Below are 26,891 nucleotides of genomic sequence, written 5' to 3'. Positions count from 1 at the left end.
GATGGTGCCACGTGTCAATGCTTCATTCGACTTTTAAGTATCTTTCTTTTCTTTAATTGTTTTTTTACCAAGATATTTGTTATCTTTGGTTTGACTCATTTCAAAAATTCTGTCCGTGGTGTAACTTCGGGGTAGGGGTCAGAAGGTAAACAACCAGAAAAGTTTAAAAGTGAATCAGAACACTGACCTTGAGATAAACAAAGTTTAAATTATACTCTCTTTCTCCATGAAGTTTCTGTCTTCTGCAGTCAAGAGTGTGATTCTTTATTCCAGTTTCTCAGTGCAGACCCAGTTTCTCAGTGTATCTTTTTGGTAAGAAAACTGAGAACGTCTTTTCTTTTTTAAGATGATGTCAATAGTTAGGCGTCTGTTTTTGAATGTTATTTTGAATTATACTTTTTCTGAAGGATATTAACAGGAAGAATGGTGGTGCTACTAACAGAGTTATTGATATCTTGATAGAGCAGTGATTATAGATTTTCTCAGTCCACATGAGTTTTCCTAGACCACTGTGTCAATCACCTTGGAGGCTGGTATCTCAGAAAAATATGATTCTAAAGATGACACTTTGGAAATACGTTTACATTGAGCAGCGGGCCCTACTAGAAGAAACTATAAACTTAAAAATCAGAATACCTGGTTTCTGACCCAAAGTTACTTATTATTCATGATTTCGGATGCTTCTCTCAGCTTTTCATTTGTGTTTTAAATAAAAGCCCATCTTAGCGGGCTTGTAATGTGAGATGTTAGTAAAATTAAAAGTTATAAAACACACTGTAAAATTTCCTTTCTTAAGTTATTAAAGAATGATGCAAATAGTACATATGGTTAATGGCACTTTAATTCATATAGAAATAGCTAATTAATACAGAAATGACACGAAATTTGTGAAAGGAGGATTGAGTGCCGGTAATCCATAGCATTTCACGTGTTCTTTTCTGAGAATCTGTTACTTCTTAAGTAACAGATTCTCAGTGTTACTTGACTGCTTAAGTAATCTGATTTGTTTAGGATAGGAAATATTTAATTAATTTCTACTATCTATTACAGTTGTATATGTATCAGCTGTTCCGAAGTTTAGCCTATATCCATTCCTTTGGAATCTGCCATCGGGATATTAAACCACAGAACCTCTTGTTGGATCCTGATACAGCCGTATTAAAACTCTGTGACTTTGGAAGGTAAGCTACTGTCCTTCTCCCTGCCCCTTCCCTTCTCCCCTCCTCCCCCTATTATCTTCTTTTAAATATATTCCTTTTGCAGTATCAGCCTAAACACGGTAATTCTTATCCAAGAGGTATAAACTAGTGCAGCTGTGAGAGTAGTTTTGTTAGTTTCTGTCAAAATTATAAATGTATATACTTCTTCATTTAACACTTTAACTTTTAGGAATTCTTTCCTTAGAAATACACATTTACAAAATAGTGTATATATAGGGATTTTTATTATAGCATTGTTTATAAGCATCCGTTAGTAGGAAAATGGCTAAATAAAGTATGGTACATACAGAGTAATACATGCAACCATGAAAAAGAATGAGGCAGCTGTCTGTGAACTGAAAGGGAGTGATCTCTAGGAAACATTAAATGAAGAAAGCACATCAAGAGTATGTGTATTGTATGCTACCTTTTATGTTTTAAAAACGTACAGAGTGTGACTATATATACAAGTACATGTGTGGCTAATTTCTGAAACAGTATGTAATCCATAACATTTGATTGCCTAAGAAAGGAAACTTTGGGAATATAATGTAGTTGGGAAACTCACTTTTTCATTGATTGTATTTTAGTATTGTTTGAGTTTATATTAGATATGTACTCCTTTTTCAGTAAGAACTAATTTTTTTCAAAATATTGATTACATTCCTGTGTATCTTTTTAACTTCACAGTTAACCGCAATTCAGGGATGAGATAAAAGGTCTACTAGCAGTGTTTTCTTCATTTTCCTCTATAATTTAACCTTTTATTCTACCCTTTTGTCCTGCAAATTTCATCAAACTTTCTGCTTTTAAAAACTCGTTCTTGGTAATTTACTGTGAATTTGTAATAAAACTTTATTCTTTCCATTTTCAGTTTTCAGTACTTTTGTGCCTCTCTAATCTAACTTTGTAACATGTAGTCAAGCCTATATTCCCATGTAACTCAGGCAGTTACCCTGCTGCTTCCTCACTGGTGTAATCACCTAATCTCTCTCCTCACGGTCCCTAAGACATCTCTACATAATTTGGATTCTTTCCAATTTAATTTTTTCATCCTTGTTAAAATTCTTTCTTTTCACCATCGCTCTGTAGATTACATATTGCCCCACACTTGTTGATACCTATGTTCCTAGCCCTTTGTAATACTTTTACATCAATTCACAGTTTAAATTTGGGTTTCAACATAGGATATGTTTTCCACAGGCTTCTCTTGAGATAGATCCTTTAAAAAATAAGCAAATCTGTTCTGTCATGAGTTAATTTTTCTTAGTCTCACAATGTGTCCTCTTTCAGACCGTCCTCATTCTACTAATTTCAGATGACCTATCACTTTGCAGGCCATGACTCTGTTCCCTGAACTATTTTTAAAAATGGTGAAAGACAATAGAGCTCTTATTTGGTGTTTGAAACAAAGCACTACTACTTGTCTGTAGGAAAAACTGCCCAAATCATTTATGTTTTATCGTTAATGGGTGTCTTCCCCATTGAGAGTGACTGACTTGGTAGGGACAGACTATGAGACACCAACGTTAGAAGAGCTTCTGTTCTCATGATAGTGTCAGAACATTTGGTACAGCCCGTTTTCTTGGGACATAAAATAGCTTTATTCTGATAAATTTGGAAGAGGGATTTCGCTTGTTTGATAGCTCATTTTTATAAACCCTCTAATTTTTTGTTTTTAACAGAATTGATTTGGTCAGATAAGAGTTTGGGAAACACTTTGGGCTTTACGTATCAGATTGGTAATTTGAACAAAATGCTATTATTCTCTTCTTATTTTTTCACTAGATGACATGGGGCCTAAAAGTAGCTAAAGGACTAGTTGGGCTATTTAGGAACGGAAAGCTAGATGTGATCACAATATTGGGCAAGGAGTTAAAACCAGCCTCCTCTGTAAGAGAGGCTGCTCCATTTTTGTAGCTCCATCAAGTAGTGAAAAAACTTCACGCTACAAAGCTTGGGTATTAACATTTTGTCTCGTCATGAATTTTCTGAATATAATTAGAATCTATCTTGTTAATTAAAAAGCGTCCTTTAGAAGATATAATGGTCTCCTATCAATTATGCTGAAAACTAAATGTCATCATTTTCATGCAGCCTAAAAACAGGGATTAGTATTTATTAATTTATGAAATGGTTATTGTATGCCAGTACTTGGGGAGAGGGTAGAAAAACAAACTTCAAAACTAGTGATGAAGGAAAAACAAGTTAAGTTTAGAGTCATGATTGACTAGAGACAAATGGAAGAAAAGAAAGGCCAGTCATTGAAAGAAATCCTTGTGACTACTTTCATCTATCTTTACCCTGGTTTTCCAGTACCTTTACCTCAGCATTTTCTTACCTTTTTTTTGGCACTTACTGTTTTACTGTTTTGATTTCATTGCATTTTGTGCCTTTATTTATCTTTTTTATTAATGTATGTCAGAATGGCTGGCTTCTACAGCAGTTTATTTTATTCTGTCTTTGGATTATCTTGGGCGACATCTCAAAAGAAATTAGTTGTAATTTATTATACTTTGATGTTTAAAATACATGCTACAAACTATTTTAGTAGGAAAATTAGAGTAAGAAAACATGCAATTAAACTTACTATAGCAGTTAGAATTCATAGGCTGTGAATCATTTCTGCCCTGAAGTTGAAGGGCTTGTTTATAATTTATTGGGTAATAAATGTTTATGCACTTAATAAATTGACCAAGATATGGAAAAATAGATTGAGTTTATAAACCTTGAAATATTCACCCTGAGTCAGAAGTCAAAATGCAATACAGTGGCCAATTTCTAGCCCTTTTTAAAGAAATACATTGGGTGAGGAATATTCATTCTTAGAATCTATTGTCATGCTTTTTGGTGGGGGAGGTACCTCTTTTCTGCTCTTGCTTCTTTGTATTTTAGAAGTGGAATTTGGGGAACAGGATCAGAAGAAATTCAACACTTAGCCTTTTTTGCTTTTGGTGCCTTCTTAGGTGACAAATGCATTCTTTAAAAATTGCTATTCTTTTTTGCAGGCAAGGTGATAAAATTGTAAATTTCTTTTGTCAGAAATAGTTACAGTTTACATTTTCTTTTTCATATATGATTCAAATGATGTGAATCTTAGAAAATCATTCGATACTGTGAAAGGGTAGCAGTCTAGGTTCTTTTAAGGTTTAGATTTAAAGAATTTCTGCTTTTTATTTTTATTTTTTTTTCTGTTAGTGCAAAGCAGCTGGTCCGAGGAGAACCCAATGTTTCGTATATCTGTTCTCGGTACTATAGGGCACCAGAGTTGATCTTTGGAGCCACTGATTATACCTCTAGTATAGGTAAGTATAAATCTGAATATAATGCTCATAATTATTAATTGCTTCTTGATTTTAGTAATTTAGTATTACTAATCTGTACTTTTATTTGCATTAAAAGATGGATATATCCCATAATGTTTTTTTCTTAAAGCTTGAGATGCAAACATATATAGGCATACCTCATTTTATTATACTTTCCAGGCACTGCTTTTTTTTTTTTTTTTTTAAACCTCTCAAAGGTTTATGTCAACCCTGAGTCAAGCAAGTCTGCCCGCACTAGTTTTATAAGAGCATGTGCTTACTTCATGTCTTTGTGTCATCATGTCTTTGTGTCACATTTTGGTAATTACTGCAACATTTGAAACTTTCTCATTATTGTATCTGCTATGGTGATCTACGATCAGTGGTCTTTGATGTTATTTTTAATTGTTTCAGGTTGCCACAAACCACAACAATATAAGACAGCAAACTTAATCGATCAGTGTTGTGTATGTTATGACTATTCCACCAGCTGGCCATTACCCATCTCTCTTCCTATCCTCAGGCCTCCCTATTCCCTGAGAGACAACGGTATTGAAATTAGGCCAATTAACAACTCTGCAATTGCTTCTAAGTGTTCAAGTGAAAGGTACATCTTTCACTTTTAATCAAAAGCTAGATGTGATTAAGCTTAGCGAGGAAGGCATATCGAAGTTGTGCCAGTTAGCCAAGTTGTGACCACAAAGGAAAAGTTCTTAAAGGGAATTAAAGTGCTACTCCAGTGAACAGATGAATGATAAGAAAGTGAAACAGCCTTATTGCTGTTACGGAGAAAGTTTTAGTGGTTTGGATAGATCAAACCAACCACAACATTCACTTGAGCCAAAGCCTAACCCAGAGCAAGGCCTGAACTCCCTTCAATTCTGTGAAGACAGAGAGGTGAGGAAGCTACACAAGAAAAATCTGAAGGTAGCAGAGGTTTTTTTATGAGGTTTAAGGGAAAAAACTGCACCATGCCATAAAAGTGCAAGGCAAGCAGCAAGTGCTGATGTAGAAGCTGCAGCAAGTTATCCAAAGATGTAACGAAGATCATTGATGAAGGTGGCTACATTAAACATCAGAGTTTTAATGGAGACCAAACGCCTTATACTGTATTGGAAGAAGATACCATTTAGGACTTTCATGTCTAGATTTTCTAGAGATGAAAGACTTCCTCTAGAGAGAAGTGTCATTACCTGGCTTCAAAGCTTCTAAGGACAGGTTGACTCTCTTGTTAGGGCCTAATGCAGCTGGTGACTTTAAGTGGAAGCCAGTGCTCATTTACCATTCCAAAAATCCTAGGGCCCTTAAGAATGATGCTAAATGTATTGGCCCTTAAGAATGATGCTAAATGTATTCTGCCTGTGCTCCATAAATGGAGCAACAATGAGTAGATGATAGCACATCTGTTTGTAGCATGGTTCACTGAATATTTGAAGCCCACTGCTGAGACCTACTACTCCAGAGAAGAGTATTTCTTTCAAAATATTACTGCTTATTGACAATGCAACTGGTCACCCAAAGGTTGAGAAATACATTCGTAAGGCTAGTAGCTGCCCTAGATAGTGATTACTCTCATGGATCTGGGCAAAGTCAATTTTAAATCTTCTGGAAAGGATTCACCATTCTAGGCGCAATTAAGAACATTTTTGATTCGTGAGAGTGGGTCCAAATAACATGAACAACATTTTGGAAGAAGTTGATTCCAAGCCTCATAAATGACCTTGAGGTGTGCTAGACTTCAGTGAAGGAAGTCTCTGCAGATGTTGTGGAAATAGCAAGCGAACTAGAATTAGAAGTGGAGCCGGAAGATGTGACTGAACTGCTGCAATCTCGTGATAAAACATAAACGAATTGCTGCTTTTATGGAGGAGCAAAGAAAGCGGTTTCTTGAGGTGGAATCTACTCCTGGTTAAGATGCTGTGAATATTGTTGAAATGAAAACAAAAGATTTAGAATATTACATAATTGTAGTTGATAAAGCAGCAGCAGGGGTTGAGAGGACTGACTCCCATTTTGAAAGTGGTTCTAATGTGGGTAAAATGCTATCAAAGAGCATCTTATACTACAGAAAAATCTTTCGTGAAGGAAAGAGTCAATTTATATGGCAGACTTCATTGTCACTTTAAGAAATTGCTCCAGCCACATCCTATAGCCTTCAGCAACTGCCACCCTGATCAGTTGGCAGCCATCAACATCAAGGCAAGACCCTTTGCCAGCAAAAAGATTACAACTCACTGAAGGCTTAGATGATCATTAGCATTTTTTTTAGTAATAAATGTTTTTAAATTAACGTATGTACGTTAATTTTTTTTAGACAATTCTATTGTACAAGTGATAGACTATAGTATAGAGTGAACATCTTTTATATGCACTGGGATACCAGAAGATTTGTGAGACTTGCTTTATTGTGTCTTATTGTAATGGTCTGGAACCAATTCCACAACATCTCTGATGTATGCCTGTATAGAGATTTTCAAATTTTACTTTTTAGAATTCAAAATATACCTACTATTCTGTTTTTCCTCCTTGGACTATTAGAATTATAAAGCTAATAGCTTTTACCTTAAGAATTTAAATTAATTCTAAGTAACTTTTTTTTTTTTTTTTACTTTTTTATTTAAAATCCTCCTGAAATACTTCTGAGTGTGATTACACTAGTTGGAGAATTTATTAGTTAATGTTATTTCATTAAGTTAATAATGAAAGTGATAGTATGGCCATATTGCTAATATTTCCTTCATGCCATCTCCATTATTTAATATAAAATCAGCTTAAGTCACTAATAGTTTTGCTAAATGCACTAATTCTGTAGAAGTACGCACCCAAGATGTTAGTGATAGAAGGAACTGAATAGAGACCATTAGCTTTAATCATCATTGACCTTCTCAAGTCTTCACCCCTGATGTTTAGTGATAGGAGGAACTGAATAGAGACCATTAGCTTTAATCATCATTGACCTTCTCAAGTCTTCACCCAAGATGTTTAGTGATAGAAGGAACTGAATAGAGACTATTAGATTAGCTTTTATCATCATTGACCTTCTCAAGTCTTCACCTAAGATGTTTAGTGATAGAAGGAGCTAAATAGAGACCATTAGCTTTAATCATCATTGACCTTCTCTTTTACTCCATTTTAGCCCACTAGCCAGGAGTGAACAGAGAGAGCATGATCGGCTGGACATGAATAGGAAGCTAACAAGGAGCAACTTTAAGCTAGATGTGCAAGTGGAAACCAAAATTATTTTACTCTTATGTGTTGTTTCTGAAGAGAATTCCTTTAGTCCAAAAACAGAAACAAAAGCATGCAAATAATAAACCCAAAAAATCCCCACGGTAACAGAAAACTAAAACAAACAAAAAACAGACCTGGCCTGGCACAGTGACTCACACCTGTAATCCCAACACTTTGGGAGGCTGAGGTGGGCAGATCACTTGAACTCAGGAGTTTGAGACCAGCCTGGGCAACATAGTGAAAACCCGTCACTACCAAAATTACCTGGGCGTGGTGACATGCCCCTGTAGTCCCAGCTATTTGGGAGGCTGAGGTGGGAGGATGGCTTGAGGCCAGGAGGCAGAGGTTGTAGTTAACTGAGACTGCACCACTGCACTCCAACCTGGGTGACAGAATGAGACCCCCCTCTCAAAACAACAACAGCAACAACAAAAAATAAAACAGACCTTGTGACAGTTTTCTGTCTTTTTGATACAAATAGAAATTCTCTGATATAAGCAAACACCCTGATCAGAAAACACATTATCATTTTTTATTTTGCCAAATGGCAAAATGCCAAAGCACATTTTGATTTCTGCCAAGAGGCCAGCAGTTTTACCCACCATTTCCTTTGTACCCTCAGTACAAATACTAACCCAGTAAAAGTGTATTCTTGTGAAAAGAGTTTTACCCTCTGGGAAATCTAAAAATGTCTAGAGGACCCAGGTGCAAAGAGTACAAAGTGTTCTCTGTAGACCACACTTTGAAATCTGCTTTGCCAGAGGGTAGAGAGCATAATAATATGTATATGTATGTGTATGTAATTCTCAGGGTCTTATTATGGCTGTGGTACATGGCATATATGAATGGATAGATGAGAAAGAGTACAAAGAATATTTTGCTTGTGGTCGACCTGGGTTTGAGCATCACATCACTATTGAAGTAAAGTGGAGATTACTGACAGTTCTGCTTTTCTGAGTGACTGTGAGGCTTAAATAAAATGTTAGTGAAAATACTGTAGAAATGTAAGGTGGTATTCTTTTTGTGGCATTTTTAGACTTGACTCTCCTCAGGAGCAAATTTCAGCCCCTTGTCTTTGGGTATATCATTGTATTTTCCAGCTGCTTTACATTTTATTCAAATATATGATACTGATTATCTATATATACTGGTGTGAGTTGTGCCAGAAACACCTAAAATAAAGGCAGTTTGATTCTTCTCAAAAAGTTACCATATCATCTCACACATTAAGAAACAGTTATATAAACAGGAGTCTTTTGAACCCTCACAAGCCTAGGTTTGGCCTCCCATTATAAACTTAGGATACTTGCCGCTTAAGACTGTAATGTTTTTAAACAGACCCCCCAAAAAGTATACTAATATAGTTACATTTTTAAATGTTTTTAACCGTAATGTTTGAAACGAAAGAGTAACTGCTTCTGACAATATTATTAGATACAGCCAAAGGTAAAGCTGATGTCTCTGATTATATTGTCTTACTGAGAAATGGCAGAATGAGAACAAAAGACTTCCTTAGAACAAGGGATTGAACTTACAGACAGACCCTTGAAGGGCTGTTATTCTGTGACAGTGAGACAGTTATTCAAGAGAGTGGTATCTTGATTGGGAATTGAGAATGATTCCAGGCCTAGCTCTACTTTTCAGTACCTTTACCTTGGGGAAGTCATTTAACTTTATCATGTCTTAATTTCCTTATTCCATGAAATAAGTGTGTTAAACTAAATGGTCTTGAAAGATCACTTTAACATGAACCTAAGTATGAAACAAAATGCTATTCTGGCTTTAACCCCAACTAATTTTCAGTGTGCCAAAGCACTGTTTTTATTTTTTCAGTACCTTCTATTTAGTTGAAGTTTTATTCTATTTGGAGAATTTCATCCATTTCTTCTTTGAAATAAAAGTAGAAGAGATTTTAGTGTCATCCAGAAAGTGATTGATAAATACTTTGTTTTTACTAACTTGACTGATGTAACATGAATTGAAGGCTGCTAGTATAGTTGTCACCTGAATCTTTTAAGTATCAATCTTCTGTGGTAACTTCTAGGCAAGAGTATTTCTTGATGTTTTACTTTTTGTCTTCCATATTTGTAGCTAAATCTTGCCTAAGAAAGTGTTTCCTGTTGTTTTTTATGAAGGCATAGTTATTCCCATACAATTTTTTCAGCCTTGTATTCTGAGGTGAATCATTCCGTATTAGAGAGGAAAAAAGTTGAGTGCATATTACCTTCCATCTTATTAACTAGGTAAAGGGATATTTTAAAACCTGGATTAAAATAAGCATTTACATAAATAAGGAGATACATCTTTTCCACTTGACTGTAACAGTTAGTATTACTATTGGCTTTGAGTAAAGATTCCCTAGCAAGTTTTCATATTTGCTTCATTTAGCAATTTCCTAATATATTAAATAGGACTCTTGGTCTATATTTGCAGAATAGATATCTTGGTTATTAACTTAGGACTGAACAAAATCAACTTGAGTTTGTTAAATGAATACTATGTCATTTTTCTAGGTCAATAAAAAGTAGTCACTGGAGCAGTGATTTCCAGTTTCTCCTGATAGTACATCTCACCACATCAGACCTTTAAAATTTTTGTTGTCAACCATTTACTGTTCTTTCTTCTCCTTCCCTACTGGTAGGTGGTAAAGTCCAGCAATGATTCATATTCGTCTCCCTAAAGCACTTGAGTGTGGTACATTAGAAACCTAGGAATCTCAGAAATCTGGAAGCTAAAAAGCAGCCTTTTCTTGTAGGAAGTTTTAATAGTGGGCTTTAAAATAGAGTGATTGTAGTTTATCTTCTAATCCAGTAATACTTTTGAGAGAGAAAGAAGATGTTACTAATAGTTATCCCAGGATAATGTATAAGCCATAACTATCCTGGGTAAACTAGGATGTATACTTTAAAGTATTTTTAAAGTGTATTAATTGAGTTAATTTTTAAAGTTTTCTCTAGGGATTGAGGTTTTCATTTTGACTTAAAAGTGGATTATTTTTATAATTTATGAAGTAAAATATATTCCTCTATCATTGCCATTCCATTTTATTTAAAAATGATAATATATTTAGGCACATTTTTCTGTCAGTCATCCTAGAACATAAAAATCAACCATTTAAAGTCTTAAAAGTGTTCCTCAGAATTTGCATTGACTTAAAGCCCAGGGTCTGGGAGAGATTGAACCTTTCCTTGCTGTTCCTCTGTAAGTACCTACTAATATGCAGAGATTGTGTCACTTTGAATGATTTTTAAGTATGATAAATAGATAGTCCTGCCATAGCTTTGGTACTGTAATCCTCTGTCTTGTTATTTGAAGACTTGAATACCTGAAATTTGATAATAATAGACTTTACCCTTTATTAGAATATTCTTACTGGTCTGGTTTCCTCTTTGGTAAGTTTAACATTTAATTAAAAAGAACATTAGGGAAGTTTTATGAAGTTTTCTCTGTTTTGGATTGTATAATCTTTTCCTTGTGATATTTACTCTGTGATCAAAGTAAAATTAGAAAATGTATACAAACATTTTTCAGTTCAAGCTATAAAGTATTAATAAGGCTTTGTTTTCTTTTCTCTTTAGATGTATGGTCTGCTGGCTGTGTGTTGGCTGAGCTGTTACTAGGACAACCAATATTTCCAGGGGATAGTGGTGTGGATCAGTTGGTGGAAATAATCAAGGTGAGAAGGTTGAATCAGAATATTTGAACTGGAAGGAATTTTGGTGCTACTTTAATAATATATATCACACATATACACACATGAGAAACTTAAAAAATGGAGGAAACAATCCAAGGTCACATAGCAAGTTCAGCTATAAAGTGGGTATAAGAACGCCCCCCAGCCTTTTGGTTATTTGAGTTACTCTTCTCTTGTATGATTCTAGAAAAACTATTATGTATATCTGATGCAAGAAAGGTATATATCTGTTATTTAAAGTACTTAAAAGCAAAATTGGACTATAAGCTCACTAAAATGTATGTAAGCTGAATAAAGGCAGAAGCTTTGTCTGTTTTTGCTCACTGTATACTCCCTGCTCCTAAGCACATAGGAGATACTTGTATTTGGTCACTATTTATATTTATTCAGTATTTGTAAAATGAAAGAATGAATGCCTACATGTCTGGCTAGATCATTGATAGAAACATTTGACTTATGGATTTAATATAATTTTATTTGTTGGGTCTATATGGATTAAATATAATTTTATTTTAAATTTTATTTAAAGCTGAATGAAAGCAGAAGATGTGTCTGGTTTTGCTCAGACACAGCTTCTGCTTTCATTTAGCTTTGCATACATACACCTTTATTAACAACAAATATTTAAATATTATCTTAGAATATATGTTTCCTTCTAAGAACAGTAGAGCTGAGGTTTTAATTGAGTTTTTAAATGTAATTTTTTCAAGTTTTAAATATTTGAGATCTTAAAGGAAGGCCCTTTAAAAAAAAAAAAAACCTAGTGTCTAGATTTATATCACTAGATTGGTTCATTCTAAGGTTTCAGTTTGGACAAAGCAACAACACCTACTGTCTCTGGGGCTTTGTTTGTGATACCCCAGATATTTCATAGAATTGTAAAATTGAAAAATCATCTTAGAGGTCATGTCGTCCTATCCAACACACAATGAAATAACCTTTTAGTTACATTCATAACAAATGATTTTCTAGTATTTTCTTGAACACTTCCAGCATCAGATTACTACTTAGGGATGCAGCTTATTCTGTATTGGACAGCTTGAATTTAGTTTTTATTATACTGAGCTGTAACTCCTCACTAGCTTATACCATGAACATAGGACTGTGATCAAGTTCTTTTCAAACCCTTGTACTTCATTCTTTAAAAATAGGGATTTTTAAAATCAAAGGTGGTTTTGCTAGATGTCATTGTGTACAAGTATGGTTGAAAAGATCAGTGTGTAATCAGCGATCTTCTTTATTATCCATACAGTTTCTTACAGTTTGCAGCTTAGACTACTGTGGTATTTACATCTTCTTTTTGGTACCATCTTTGAGTTTCAGATCTAACCTTTTACCCTTGTTAACAGAACTATTTTCTTTTTGATTTCTATGCTACACTCAGATCTAAATTTGAATAGTTTGCTTTCTTTCTTTTCTTTCTTTTTTTTTTTGAGACGGAGCCTCGCTCTGTCACCCAGGCTGGAGTGCAGTGAATCTCCACTCACTGCAAGCTCCGCCTCCCGGGTTCACGCCATTCTCCTGCCTCAGCCTCCCGTGTAGCTGGGAGTACAGGTGCCCGCCACGGCACCCGGCTAATTTTTTTTGTCTTTTTAGTAGAGACGGGGTTTCACTGTGCTAGCCAGGGTGGTCTCAATCTCCTGACCTCGTGATCCGCTTTCTTTATTTTCTAAAAGCCTACCCCGTCATGTTAATTAATACTCGAATGCGGAGCTTGGCCAACTTTTTCTATGAAGGACTAGGTAAAATATTTTTGGCCAACTTTTTCTGTAAAGGACTAGATAAAATCTTTTAGACTTTGTGGGCCGAAAGGCAAAATCGAGGACATCATATACGTACTTCAGTAACAAAAGGGAAAACACATTTTCACAAATTTTTTTATGGATGAAGTTAGAGGTATAATAATTGAGTCCTTTTTTTTTTTTTTTTAATACAACTCTACTAACCAGAAGAATTGAGTTCTTTTTGGGGGAATATAACCTTTCTCTTAATTGATGTTCAAAGTTAGTACTTTCTAATCATCAAATTGATTGCAAATCTGTTAATTCTTAGCTTATGGGCCTCACACAGACAATGGACTGTAGTTTCCTGATCTCTGCTCTTACACAACCATTCAGCATTTCTCCTGTCCCTAGGCTTTTATTTGATGTACTTGAGCTCACCATCATCATGCTAAAATTCTCTGGGCATATTGGCCATTCTATTTGTCATATACGTTTAGCTCATTAGAATTGTATCATTTCTCTACTGATTATATTTTAGAATTTTGTGGCAATTTGTCATTAATTTTAATTAATTCATAATAATACAAGTAGAATTTTTGAGGAAGCTAAGTGAGCATCTGTGATAATTCCCTATCTCATGCGTGCTGTAATACCTTATAAACCTTTAAGTCTAGAGCTTGCTTGTACCACTTTTGTTAGTCCTTGTAATTCATTTTTCTGCTAATATTAGTTTATGCTACCTGCTTAATAGATTTTGTTACTGATAATTTCAGACTTCGTTTTCATTAAGCACTTATTTTTTGCAAAATGATCCATGATCGATATGTAGTAGCAGGCCAACTCGAAACAAAACACTCGTCATTTATGTGCTATGCTGTCATCTTGCATTTATACTTAAGAAATGTCACCTTACTAACAGTAGGTAAGTTCCAAGATCACTGCTTATAGGAGGTTTTGATAATGATATAAGATAAGAGAATTGTAAGTATTTCCAGGCATCCAGGACATTTTGGGATATCTGGTTTCTAGGTCCCTTCTACGTCCTTGAACATGGCTGCCCAGGATAGATGGAATTACCAGTAGTAGTTTACCATCCATTTATTGACTAGAAGTCACTACACATTGCACGGAGGCTCATGAGCTTTGTATTTTGTGCAAGTGTATGTATGTTTAGTATAGTTCTAAGTCTTATTGCATGAAGGTTAATAAACTTCATAGGAGTGTTGTGTGTGTGTGTTTAATATAGCCCCAAATCTTACTCGTCCAGTCAGGGGCACTAGTTCACGCCTGTAATCCCAGCACTTTAGGAGGCCGAGGTGGGTGGATTGCTTAAGCCCAGGAGTGTGAGACTAGCCTAGGGAACATGGCGAAACCCAGTCTCTACAAAACATAGAAAAATTAGCCAAGCATAGTGGCACACATCCATAGCCCCAGCTACTTGGGAGCCTGAAGTGGGAGGATTGCTTCAGCCCGGGAGACAAATGTTGCAGTGAGCCAAGATTATGCCCCTGTACTCTACCTGTGTGACAGAGCGAGACTGTGTCAGTGAGTCCATCAATTAAATAATAAATATCACAGCCGGGCGTGGTGGCTCACACCTGTAATCCCAGCATTTTGGGAGGCCGAGGTGGGCAGATCACTTGAGGTCAGGAGTTCGAGACCAGCCTGACCAAGATGGTGAAACTCTGTCTCTACTAAAAATACAAAAACTAGCCAGGCGTGATGGTGCACGCCTTTAGTCCTAGGAACTCCAGAGGCTGAGGCAGGAGACTTGCTTGAACCTGGGAGGCAGATGTTGCAGTGAGCCAGTGCCATTGCACTCTAGCCTGGGCAACAAAGCGAGACTCTGTCTCAAATAAATAAATAATAAATACCAAATCTTCTTCTTTCTCCTTTCTGCTTGCCTCCGTCCCTCCCTCCTTCCTATTGTTTGCTAACATCTGTTCCTCAAATGTTAAATATATACAAGGTCTCATTTGAATGAAAATTCCTGAGAAATGCTGATCTAGTTATTTTAGTTTTTCTGATACAAGTTGGAAAAGAGAAGTTATATGTGTTTGTTTTCAAAGTTAAATGTTATTAAGACATTCTGTATTTTAAACAAATACTTTCATATACTGATAAACATGACTTTAAGAATAGATTTGAAATTTTCATAAAGGTGGTCTCATAGATGCCCAGTTCAGTTCTCACTTTTTTTAAGGTAACAGTCATGCACTGTTAATGTTTATGATAACTAGGGAACTCGTATTAAACTGTTCTTTTCTGCTTTCTTTTCATTTTCTCCCTTGAAAACCTCATAATAGAATATCTGGGGGAAGCTAACCTTGCAAAAATAGGTAACTCTTCTCTGAATTTGAGTTTAAGCAAGAAAAAGGAAAGTGAATAATCATATAATAAACTTTATGAAGTTTTTTTATGTGGTAGACTTGCCTCATTATTTTATAAACTTTTGCCTTATTATTTTATAAACTTTCTGAGCAGGGACTTTTTTTATTCTTGTGTTTTAATATCTGAGGGCACCAAAATAATTTTCAGTTAAGGGTTGTATTGAAGTAACTTGTTAAACCATTGTCCATTCATGAATTTGAAATTAGCTGGGAATTAATAAGAAAAGTTAATGTGGTTGTTGTGTATGTTGTTTATTGACTCAGATGTCTATGCCAATAATTTACAGCATGAGTAAAACAGTTTAATTAAACGAACTTTATCTCATTCTAGCTAACATTTTTAATTTTCCTCACTGCCCTCTAATAAGAAGGTTTTTGTAAAATATTTAGAATAAAATCCAAATACATTATATTTAGAATAAGTTAAAAGTATAAGAACAGATTTGAAAGTCATGGAAAATCATTTCTAAGCATGAAAAACACAAGTATTTAACTTTCTGAAGTTAATTTCATGCATAGAATTGTCAGATCATCATTTCGTTATGCCGTTTGACCTCTGCATATCAAAAATGCATGGATTTTCACAGCATTTGTAAAAAGACAAATTCCATTAGGGACTTCTCAATGTGCTTTTTTCCTTTAAAATCTTCCTTAATATAAAAATCTCAAGAAATATCTGATATAGTTCCAGAAACATGGGAAAAAAATAAAACATTTTTAGAAAACCTCTACCAGGAATTTTGCCAAACATAATGTTCACTGACGTATAACATTGTCCTTTGGCACCTCTGCAGTTGGCCATAGCAGTGGAGCTTTATAGAAGAGTCCTGTGAAGGATTGTGTAATGCTGGTGAAGATAATAATTTTTAATGAGAGTTACTTTTTTTATAACTACATAGTCTTAGATTTTATATGCTCAATGCAGAAGACTGCGAAAGCACAGAGAGACAAATAGACAAAAAATCACTTACTGTTCTAGCACATCATGAAAAATACTTCTATAAATATTTTCATATACTATATTTTCTTTTTATTTAAATAAAAATACCATCTTACTGCTTTGTAGACTTTTAAAAACTGAACAATTAAGTATATTTTAATGACTACATAGATTCCACTGCATGATTGTATTTTGAATGACATAATTGATTCTGAAAGTAACAGCATTAGGGTAAAGTGATATAGCATTGTCTTTCAAAAAGTTTACATGATACATTGGCTTTCCTAAGTTTGATTATTAACTTTCTTAGATAAATGACAAGTGTCCCCAAAAAATTCCATATAAGCAATCTAGGAAGTTTTGGATCTGGGAATGCTGTTAAGTTTTACTAATAATTTCTCCCCTCCACTCTCCAAACTTTAAAACATAAATTTCAAATAAGGTAAGATGAACTTTAGTCCACAGTTTTATTTCTGGTTTAAACTTTCACAAAACTAACAATTTTAAAATAAACCAACTATTTGTGGAAGTTTTTAATTTTAAATATTAAAATTCCTACAGAGATAGTTTCATTTATTTCATAAACATTTACTTATGCTATAGTAATAATTTGACCATTGCTTTTGAGTAGAAGAGTTTTAGGACAGAAGTAGTCAATACTCCACCTCTTGATAATGGAATTTCAGTATAATTTTCATAATTTTCGTAACTGCCCTTTAGAATTTGGGTATATCTCCTTTAAAAAGCTTGACATTAAACATATTGAATCTTAAATTATTTGCAATAATAAAATTATAAGGCAGTTAAAGTTTCTTAATTTCTTTTCTAATACAGCTTTACTAAACTACTGTTTAGTTTTCTCTTAACATTAACCAATTTAGATGTCTATGTAGATAGCTCTTACACAGGGAAGAGCTAGTAATTTCGGTTATCTCTAACTGAAATTTTATGTAAGAAATCTGAAAGTACAACACAGATGCAAATAAACTTTTGATTATGCTATGGGAGCCAAGTAGATGGGCTTCATTTCTTGATGCCTATCCGTAGAAAAAGATTTAGAAGGACCTACAAATTCTACAATGGAGAATAGAATTAAGGGAAGGTGAAAAGGAGAGAACTTTTATTTTTTGCTTTTTACTATTCTGTGATGTTGATTTTTTTAAGCAAGCATATCTTTTTACAATTGCAGGACTTATGAAAAAGTAGTTGCTTTCCGTTTTTTTTTTGTTGTTGTTAGTAAACGAAAACAGTTCTATAGAAGTTGAGAGTTACAATTTTGTTACAAATGTTTGTCTAAATAATTGTTTTCCTAGGCTTTCAATTTGACTGATGCTTGTTTGTGGTATAATTTAGACAAAAAGATCAGTGGATCCCTGGCTTCTCAGAATTCTATATTTTCCAATATTGAGAAATGACTGCTCATCATAAAAGCTGCCACTCAGTGAGACCTTACTTTGTGCCAGGCACTGGGTTAAGCACTTCACATTCATTACCACACTTAATTCTTATATTAACCCTAAGAAGTAAGCATCACTACTACTACTATTACTGTTACTACAGTAGTCTCCTGATATCCACAGGTATCACTTTCTACTGTTTTAGTTACCCAGAGCCAACCACAGTTCAGAAACATTTTTTTAAGTGGAAAACTTTAGTAATAAACAATTTATGAGTTTTAAATTGCATGCTGTTCTGAGTAGTATGCTGAAATCTCATGCTGTCCTGCTTCATTCCTCCTGGGACGTGAATCCTCCCTTTGTCCAGTATATCCATGCTGTATACACTACCTGCCCATTAGTCATCGACATCATTTGCTTCTGACATCCAGCCATGGACATTATTATGGCTCACTGATCCAGGATCATTCCAAGCAGATGATTCTCCTCCTGGTGTATGGTCAGAAGATCATTAGTAGACTAAGGCTATGTCACAAGGCCTGTGTAATTCACCTCACTTCATCTTACCACATAGGCATTTTATCATCTCACATCGTCACAAGAAAGAGGATAAGTATAGTACAAGAAAATATTTTAAGAGAGAGAGAGAGAGAGAGACTACATTCACAGAACTTTAATTATAGTATATCATTTTAATTGTTTTTTATCTCTTACTGTGCCTAATTTATAAATTAAACTTTATCATAGCAATATTTTATTGTTTATTTGATGTCTAAGATATCAAGAAAATGTGAAGGAAATCTTGGCTTGTGGTGCTACAAAGAACTATAGTGTTAGTGATTCTCAAAGGAAAGTAAAACTGATTGAAGTGTATACAGATTTTTACATGTATTTTTTTTTAATCCAAGAGATTCAGATACCCCCCTTTCTATTTTATAATTCTTCCTTGAGAATACCACTTTAGCTGAAATTCACCTAGAAAAAAAGGTCTTTTGACTGCTATGAATATGTATCAACCAAGAATGAATTTTTCACTTTATGTTCAGTAGTTTACCTAACTAAAACTTTTTGGCAGGGAGGGAGATGACTTGTTCCCAAGTATAAATTTTCATTTAGTAAGAAAAGAATGAAGTCCAAAACAGTCTTGAAAAAGAATGAAGTTGGAGGAGTCACTTTTTTTTTTTTTTGAGACAGGGTCTCGCTCTTGTCACCCAGGCTGGAGTGCAGTGGTACAATCATGGCTTACTGTAGCCTGCACCTTCTTGGCTCAAGCTGTCCTCCCACCTTAGCCTCCTGAGTAACTGGGACTACGGGCACACACCACCATGCCTGGCGAAATTTTGTATTCTTTGTTATAGATAGGTTTTCACCATGTTGCCCAGACTGGTCTCAAACTTCTGGGCTCAACAAGTGATCCACCTACCTTGGCTTCCCAAAGTGCTGGGATTACAGGCATGATCCACCATGCCCAGCCACACTTCTTGTTTTCAAAACTTATTACACAACTGCAGTCATCAAGACAATGTATTACTGGCGTGAATGTAGCCATATAGATCAATTAAGTAGAATGGAGAGTCTAGAAATAAACCTTTATATTTATTGTCAATTGAGTTTTGAAAAGGATTCCAAGACAATTCAATGGGGAAAGAATGGTCTTTTCAACAAATGGTGCTTGGACAACTGGATATCCATATGCAAAAGAATGAAGTTGGACCCCCACCTCACACCATATAAAAAATTATATGGCTTGTGGAGGAAAGGGAATCCTTTACACTGTTGTTAGGAATGTAAATTGGTACAACCATTATGGAAAACTATATGGAGGTTCCTCAAAAAACTGAAAATAAAATTACAGTATGATCCAGCAGTTCTTCTTCTGGGTATCTATCCTAAAGACTTGAAGTCACTATGTCAAAGAGATATCTGTACTCCCAAGTTCTATTCATGAAAGCCAAGATACGGAAACAACGGAAGTACCTATCAGTGGATGAATGGAAGGAAAAATATATATATATCCACTACAGTAGAATACTACTTAGCCTTAAGAAAGAAGGAAATTCTGTCATTTGTGACAACATGAGTGAACCTGGAGGACATTATGCTAAGTAGAGTAAGTCAGGCATAGAAAGAGAAATACTGCATGGTCTTACTAATATGTGAATTCTGAAACAATTGAATTCCAGAAGGAGAGAGAAGAATAGTGTTTACCAGAAGGTGGAGAGGATAGGAAATGTTGGTCAAAAGGTACAAAATTATAGTTAGACAGGAGGAGCAAATGATAAGTATTTAATGTAATCAGTATGTTAATTAGTCTGATTCTTTTGTTCCACAGTGTACCCATAATATCACTATTTATCTCAAAACTGTATACAGTTATAATTCGTCAGTTAATTAAAAACAAATGAATTCAGAATGAATCAAAGACCTAAAGTTAGAGCCAAAACTATAAAACTCTTAGAAGGAAACAGTTACAAATCTTTGTAAACTTCAATTAGTCAGTATTTTCATACGTGTAACACAAAAGCACACATTACAAAAGAAAAACAAGTAAATTGGACTGTGTCAAATTTAAAAACTTGTGCTTTAGAAGACAGCGTCAAGAAAGTTAAAAGAATTGGAGAAAATTTTTACAGATTATGTCTGGTAAGGGATTTGTCTCTACAGTATATAAGGAATTCTTACAACTCAATAATAAAAAGAAAGCCCACTTGAAAAATGGACAAAGAATCTGCATACACTTCTCTAAAGAAGATACACAAATGGCCAGTAAGCATACGAAAAGATGCTCAACATCATTATTCATCAAGGAAATGAAAGTCAGTACCATAATGAATACTGTTATCACACTCACCATAATGACTAAAGTGAAAAGACAGTAACTGATGTTGGTGAGGATATGGGGAAACTGGAACCTTCATGCGTTGCTGGTGTGGTTGTAAAATAATGCAAACCTTGAACAAGTTTGGCACTTCCTCAAAATATTAAACATTTAGTTATATGACCCAGCAATTCAGTTTGTAGGTATATATCCTAGATAATTGAAAACTTATATCCACACAAAACAGGTACGCAAAGTTTATAGCAATGTTAAATCGCCAAAAAAGGGAACAATTAAAATTTCTAGCAACTGATGAGGATGTAACAGCCAACCTAACGTAACCCAACACTCTAATTTCCATATGCAGTTCTTTTATGCAGAAAAGAAATGAAGATGTTTAGGTATTCAACCATTTATACAATGATTATATTGTGTTACATAATTTTATTTTTAAAGCCTTTATTGAATTCATTGTCTATAGGCCTAGCCGTACATTCCTTTAGTCTTTCAAGGTACATACCACGTTAACTACGTGCATTAATTTAGTGAACCGTTTTTACTGGGTGCTGGGCAAGAACTTAAAGGGTTCTCGCCTTCAGGGGCTTCAGAGACTGGTGGATGGGAGGAGAGGAACAACTGAGGGCAATAGGGCAAACCCAGTATTATTCCAGATGTCTGAGCAGAGTACAAAGGCAGAGGCATTTCACTTAGAGTAGTGCTGTCTGGAAAGCCTTCATAGGACAGCTAACCATTGAGCTGAATCTTGAAACATCAAAATGTATTTTTACCAGATAGGGAAGGGAAGGGAGTGGATAAATATTTAGTAAAACTGGGTTTCGTGTGTTTCTTTATGGTTGTCACTTAAGGTTCTGCCTGGTGGGGTTGATAGAATATGAGTTTACTGGGAAAGAGAAGACTGGAGCTGTTGACAGTGGCCAGATCACATTAGCTTGTAAGCAGTTGGAAGCAACTGCAGGATTTAAGCGGAGCAGCAACATTCCTAATAGACTCTCTTTTACTTCGCTCTTAAAGGCTGCACGTGCACCTCTATTGCTGAAGTTTGGCGACCTCTGGTGTTGAACTATAAAATAAACAAGGTTGTGGAAGAAATACTAGCATTTCAGAGCTTTTGTCAGTTGCTTTTTGTCACGTGCTTCTTGGGCCATATTATTTCTTTGAAGACAGTAATTATCAACTCATAATTCCTGTGTTGATGTTTTCAGTGTTTGGATAAATTTGTAACCAGGTGGGACCAGAAACAGATAAAATGATTGATTTAATAGTAAGGGGATAAGCAGTATCCCCAAAGGGGTGGGGCAGGCTGATCTTGGTGCTTTTTGCAACAAATGGAAAGGTCATGAGTTCTAGTAATAGATAACTGAGAATATGTTCTCTTCCCATTGGTGTGATAGTTTTTAAAATTCCCCCCTCTTTTGTATGAAATATACTTACAGAAGTGTGCATAAAACATTTCCATGTGGTTTAACTTCCTTTAAGTGAAAAAAAGGACTCACTTTTCAGGAAATCCAGGAATAAGTATTAATTACTCAAAGTATATGTCTTTAGTCTAAACGTTTTGGGGAAAAAAATTTCCATCTCTTAAAATTCAAGTGAACCCTAAGACTTGTTTTGTGTATGAAATGAGAATTTATTGAACATCTTTTTTAATCTATAAAATTATTGTTCAATTATTCTGTTCCAAAAGTTCCAAATGTAGAATTCAGCCAGAGTAAATCAGGTAGAAATATTCTTTGAACCTAATAAAAACTTAATATAAAACCTAAAGATATACTCAGAGGTTGAAATAGGATTGTTGCTAAAATGTCTTATGTTTGTGATATTAAAGATAGTCATGCATTCAGAATCTTTGCTCTTCATATCTGTCACTTGCTTGCCTTTTAACCTTTAATTATATCATCCATCTATAATCCAATCCTTATTCTCTTTTAGCATGCTGTTTTTCACCTACACACCTAGTGTGCAGAGAATGTACTTTTTACTCATTTGCCTCCTACATTCCTTAAGTAAAATCAGCTCTTGACTCCCCTTCCAGAACCTTCTGAATCCATTCCTCTTTCCATTGCAGTGTAGCACTTTCACCTCACACATTACCTATACTTACTTTGCTATACTACTGTCACGTGATTGTTGTTGATTTATGTACAAGTCTCTCTGCCGTAGAGCTTCTTGAGGATAGGCACTAAATAAATGTTTTGAAATGTGAATAACTTCAGAGACTGAAAAGTTTTTTAAATGCCTCTTGATTATGTCTCATCTTTGGTTTCTTAAAAAAAAATATGCATATTGTATATAAAATAGTTCTTATTTTAGGGTTTGACAGATTCTGATACTTTTAATGCTAGCCTTATAAATAGTAATTTAAGGTTAAACATCTGTTTGCATTTAGTAAAGGCAACACAAGTTACATAATGATCCCTGTTTTTTGTTTTTTTTTTTTTTTTACTTTTTAAATCAAGTTAATAGAAATATAATTTATGTATAATATAGCCATTTTAAATGACAGTTTAGTAAATTTCAACAAACAAAGCCATGTAACCACTACCCTGGTCAAGATTTAGAACATTTCTATCATCCTAAAAATGTTTCTTTTTATAGCCTGGAATGACCAAATGTCTCAGTTTGCCCAGTCTGAGGGGTTTGCCAAGATGGTCCCAGGCAAACTGGGATGGTTGGTCACCCTGTTCATTCTCTTTTGTGGTCAGTTTCCCATCTTCTGTCTCAGGTGATCATTGATCAACTTTCTGTCACTACAGATGCCTATTCTAGAATTTCATAAATGAAATATATTTCTTTTGTATTTGGCTTTTTTTGCTCAGTATCATGTTTGTGAGATTCGTCAGTGTTGTTGTCTGTATCACCTGTTTATTCCTTTTTATGCTGAGTTGTATTCTGTGTTATGAGTATACCACAATGTGTTTATTCATTCACCTGTTAATGGACATTTGATTTGTTTTGGAGTTTTGATTATTATGAGTAAAGCTCCTGTGAATGTTTGTTTACAAGTGTTTTTGCAGACATATGTTTATATTTCTCTTGAATAAAAAAGTAGGAATGAAATTGCTGATCATATGGTAAGTAAGTGTATGGTTACCAAACTATTTTCCAAAGCAGTTTTACTATTTTACACTCCCACCAACAACACATGAGAACTCCAGTGCTCCACATTCTCATCAACACATGGTCTTCTCAATAATTTTAGATTTAGTCTTAAAATGACTTCTATCATTAGGAAATGCCCCTCTTTATTTTTGTTTAATTTTCTTATCCTGAAGTTTTCATTTTCTTATATTAATATAGGCACTCTATCTTTCTTATGATTAGTATTTGCATGGTATAATTTCTTGCATTCTTTTACTTTTAATCTATGTGTTTTAATTTAAAGTGCATTTCTTACAGACATATAGTTAGGTGTTTTTTAATTGAGTTTGACAATTTCTCCCTTTCTAATTGAAGTACTTAGACTGTTTGCATTCAGTGTAATTATCACTGTGGTTGAGTTTAAGTTTTGCACCTTGGTATTTGTTTTCTTTTCATCCCATCTTTCCTTTCCTCTGTTTTTCCCCCTCTTTTACTGCCACCTATGGATTAAAACAGTAGTTTTTATTTTTTCTATTGGCTTTTAAGCTATACTTCCTTGTTGCATTTTTAAAGGTTGGTCTAAGATTTAAAACGTGCATCAATATATTACAGTCTGTCTTCAAGTAGTAATATACAATGTCATATGGAAAACAAGAACCATGTGACAGTATTTCCATTCCCCTTCCTGTTCTTTGTGCTATAGTTTTCATACTTTTTAATTCTACATGTTATAATCCTTACAATATTTGTTGTTTATTGGGGGAACCCACCCCTAATATTTCAACATAGGTTCTTTCTATTTTCCATAAGTGTCGGCTGGCTGAGAAATAAAGTGAAAGAGTACAAAGAGAGGAATTTTACAGCTCTGCCTCCGGGGGTGATACCACATATTGGTAGGACCGTGATGCCCACCTGAGCCGCAAAACCAGCACATAAAAAGGATTTCAAAAGGGGAGGAGTTGCAAGAACAGGGAGTAGGTCACAAGATCACATGCTTCAAAGGGCAAAAGGAAGAACAAAGATCACATGCTTGTGAGGAAGGAAGACAAAAGACAAAAGGCAGAACTTTTGATAAGGGTCTATGTTCAACAGTGCACGTATTGTCTTGATAAACATCTTAACAGAAAACAAGGTTTGAGAGCAGAGAACCCATCTGACCTCAAATTTACCAGGGCAGCGTTTTCTCCCACCCTAGTAAGCCTGAGGGTACTGCAGGGGACCAGAGCGTATTTCAGTCCTTATTTCAACAGCATAAGATAGACACTCACAGAGCAGCTGTTTATAGACCTCCCCCCAGGAATGCATTCCTTTCCCAGAGTATTAATCCTTGCTAGGAAAAGAGTTTAGCGATATCTTCCCTACTTGCACGTCCATTTATAGGCTGTCTGCAAGAAGAAAAATATGGCTCTATTTTGCCCGACACTGCAGGCAGTCAGACCTTACAGTTGTCTTCCCTTGTTCCCTGAAAATCACTGTTATTCTGTTCTTTTTCAAGGTGCACTGATTTCATGTTACTCACACATGTTTTACAATCTATTTGTACAGTTAACACAATAATGGTCCTGAGGTGATGTACATCCTCAGCTTACGAAGATAACAGGATTAAGAGATTAAAATAAAGACAGGCATAAGAAATTATAAGAGTATTATTTGGGAGCTGATAAATGTCCATATTAAAATGAAATCTTCACAATTCATGTTCCTCTGCCACAGCTCCAGCCAGTCCCTCTGTTCAGGGTCCTTGACTTCCTACAACAGTTGTTACTTTGTTTTAAGCAATTTCTTCAAGAGGAATTTTTTAATGAGGGGGAAATGTCATACGTTTAACTGCATATTTACCATTTTCAGTGCTCTTTATTCCTTTGTGTAGATCAGAATGCCCATTTGGAAGTCTTTCTTTCATCCTGAACTACTTTTTTGTGGTGAAGATCTGCTGGTGACAAACTCGGTTAGCTTTTGTTTGCCTAAAAATTTATTTTGAAGGATATTTTCACCTGACAGAATTGGTTTCCAGGGTTTATTTTTCTTTCACTCTTTGGAGAGATCTCTCTTTTTCTTCTGACTTTGTTTCTGATAAGAAGTCAGCTGTTGATATCCCGTATATGCCCTGTCTGTAATGTGTTTCTGACATTCTTGAAGATTTTCACTTTATGAGTGGCTTTTACCAGTTGATTATGAGTTTTTATAGTATTGTTTGTATTTGTCCTCATTAAGGTTCATTGAACTTCTTGTATTTGTGGGATAATGCATGGTTTTTATAAAATTTGGGTAAGTTTTGGTAATGTTTCTTCAAATAATTTTTCTGTATCTGCCCTACTTCCCACCATCAGACTCAAGTCACATTTGTACATGTTTTTTCCCTCCATGCTTCAGCTTTGATAGTTTCTATTGCTATTTTTTTAATTCAGTGATTCAGTTTCTCCCCTGTGTCTAACCTGTTAATCCTCTCCTGTGAAGTTTTAATTTCACATGCTATATTTTTTAACTGTATAATATCCATTTGGTTCTTTTTTATATCTTCTATTTCTCTCCTTGTTATAATAGCTATTTTAAAGTACTTATGTGCTAATTCTGTCATCTCTGTCATTTCTGGATCTGTGTCTGTTGACTGACTTGATTTTTTCTCTTATATTTTCCTACTTCTTTAAAAATGTTGAATTTTGTTTGTCAGCCAGTTTCTTAGTTGTTTACACCTGGGGGGCAGTTTCAGTGTTCATTATTTCATCACAGCTAGATGCAGAAGTCTATAGTAGCCTTTTAAAAAATAATAATACAGTGCAAGCCTTTGCATGGCATTCTATTAAGTATATTTTACAAAGCATTTTAAAATAAGTTTTAGATTTTTTATACTCAATTTTATCTTGTTTAGCCAGTTAGATGACTGTTTCTTCCTAGTATTCGGTTGCTAAAGACCTCTGTTATTAACAGTTTCAAATATTTTTTCCAACTTTTATTTTAGTTTCAGGGGTGCATGTGCAAGTTTGTTGCCTGGGTATCTTGTGTGATGCTGAGGTTTGAGGTATGAAGGATCTTGTCACCCAGGTACTGAGCATGGTACCCAATAGTTAGTTTTGCAGCCTTCTTTCCCTCTCTA

General features: G+C 34.8%; 1 protein-coding gene across 2 annotated transcripts in view; it reads left to right on the top strand.

Moving 5' to 3' along the window:
- The window catches only part of GSK3B (glycogen synthase kinase 3 beta), a 267,304-nt gene that overhangs the window by 175,249 nt on the left and 65,164 nt on the right, over positions 1-26,891 (top strand). For both annotated transcript variants that reach the window (XM_030941605.1, XM_030941598.1), the window contains exons 5-7: positions 1,051-1,181; positions 4,398-4,504; positions 11,314-11,411. In XM_030941605.1, the coding sequence (XP_030797465.1) occupies positions 1,051-1,181; positions 4,398-4,504; positions 11,314-11,411 (336 nt within the window). The remainder of the gene's footprint in view (positions 1-1,050; positions 1,182-4,397; positions 4,505-11,313; positions 11,412-26,891) is intronic.

The sequence above is a fragment of the Rhinopithecus roxellana genome, chromosome 1, assembly GCF_007565055.1.
Source record: "Rhinopithecus roxellana isolate Shanxi Qingling chromosome 1, ASM756505v1, whole genome shotgun sequence".
In the NCBI taxonomy this organism is placed as follows: Eukaryota; Metazoa; Chordata; class Mammalia; order Primates; family Cercopithecidae; genus Rhinopithecus; species Rhinopithecus roxellana.
Note: the sequence above shows the minus strand (reverse complement) of the source record. Positions and strands in the feature narration are given on the sequence as shown.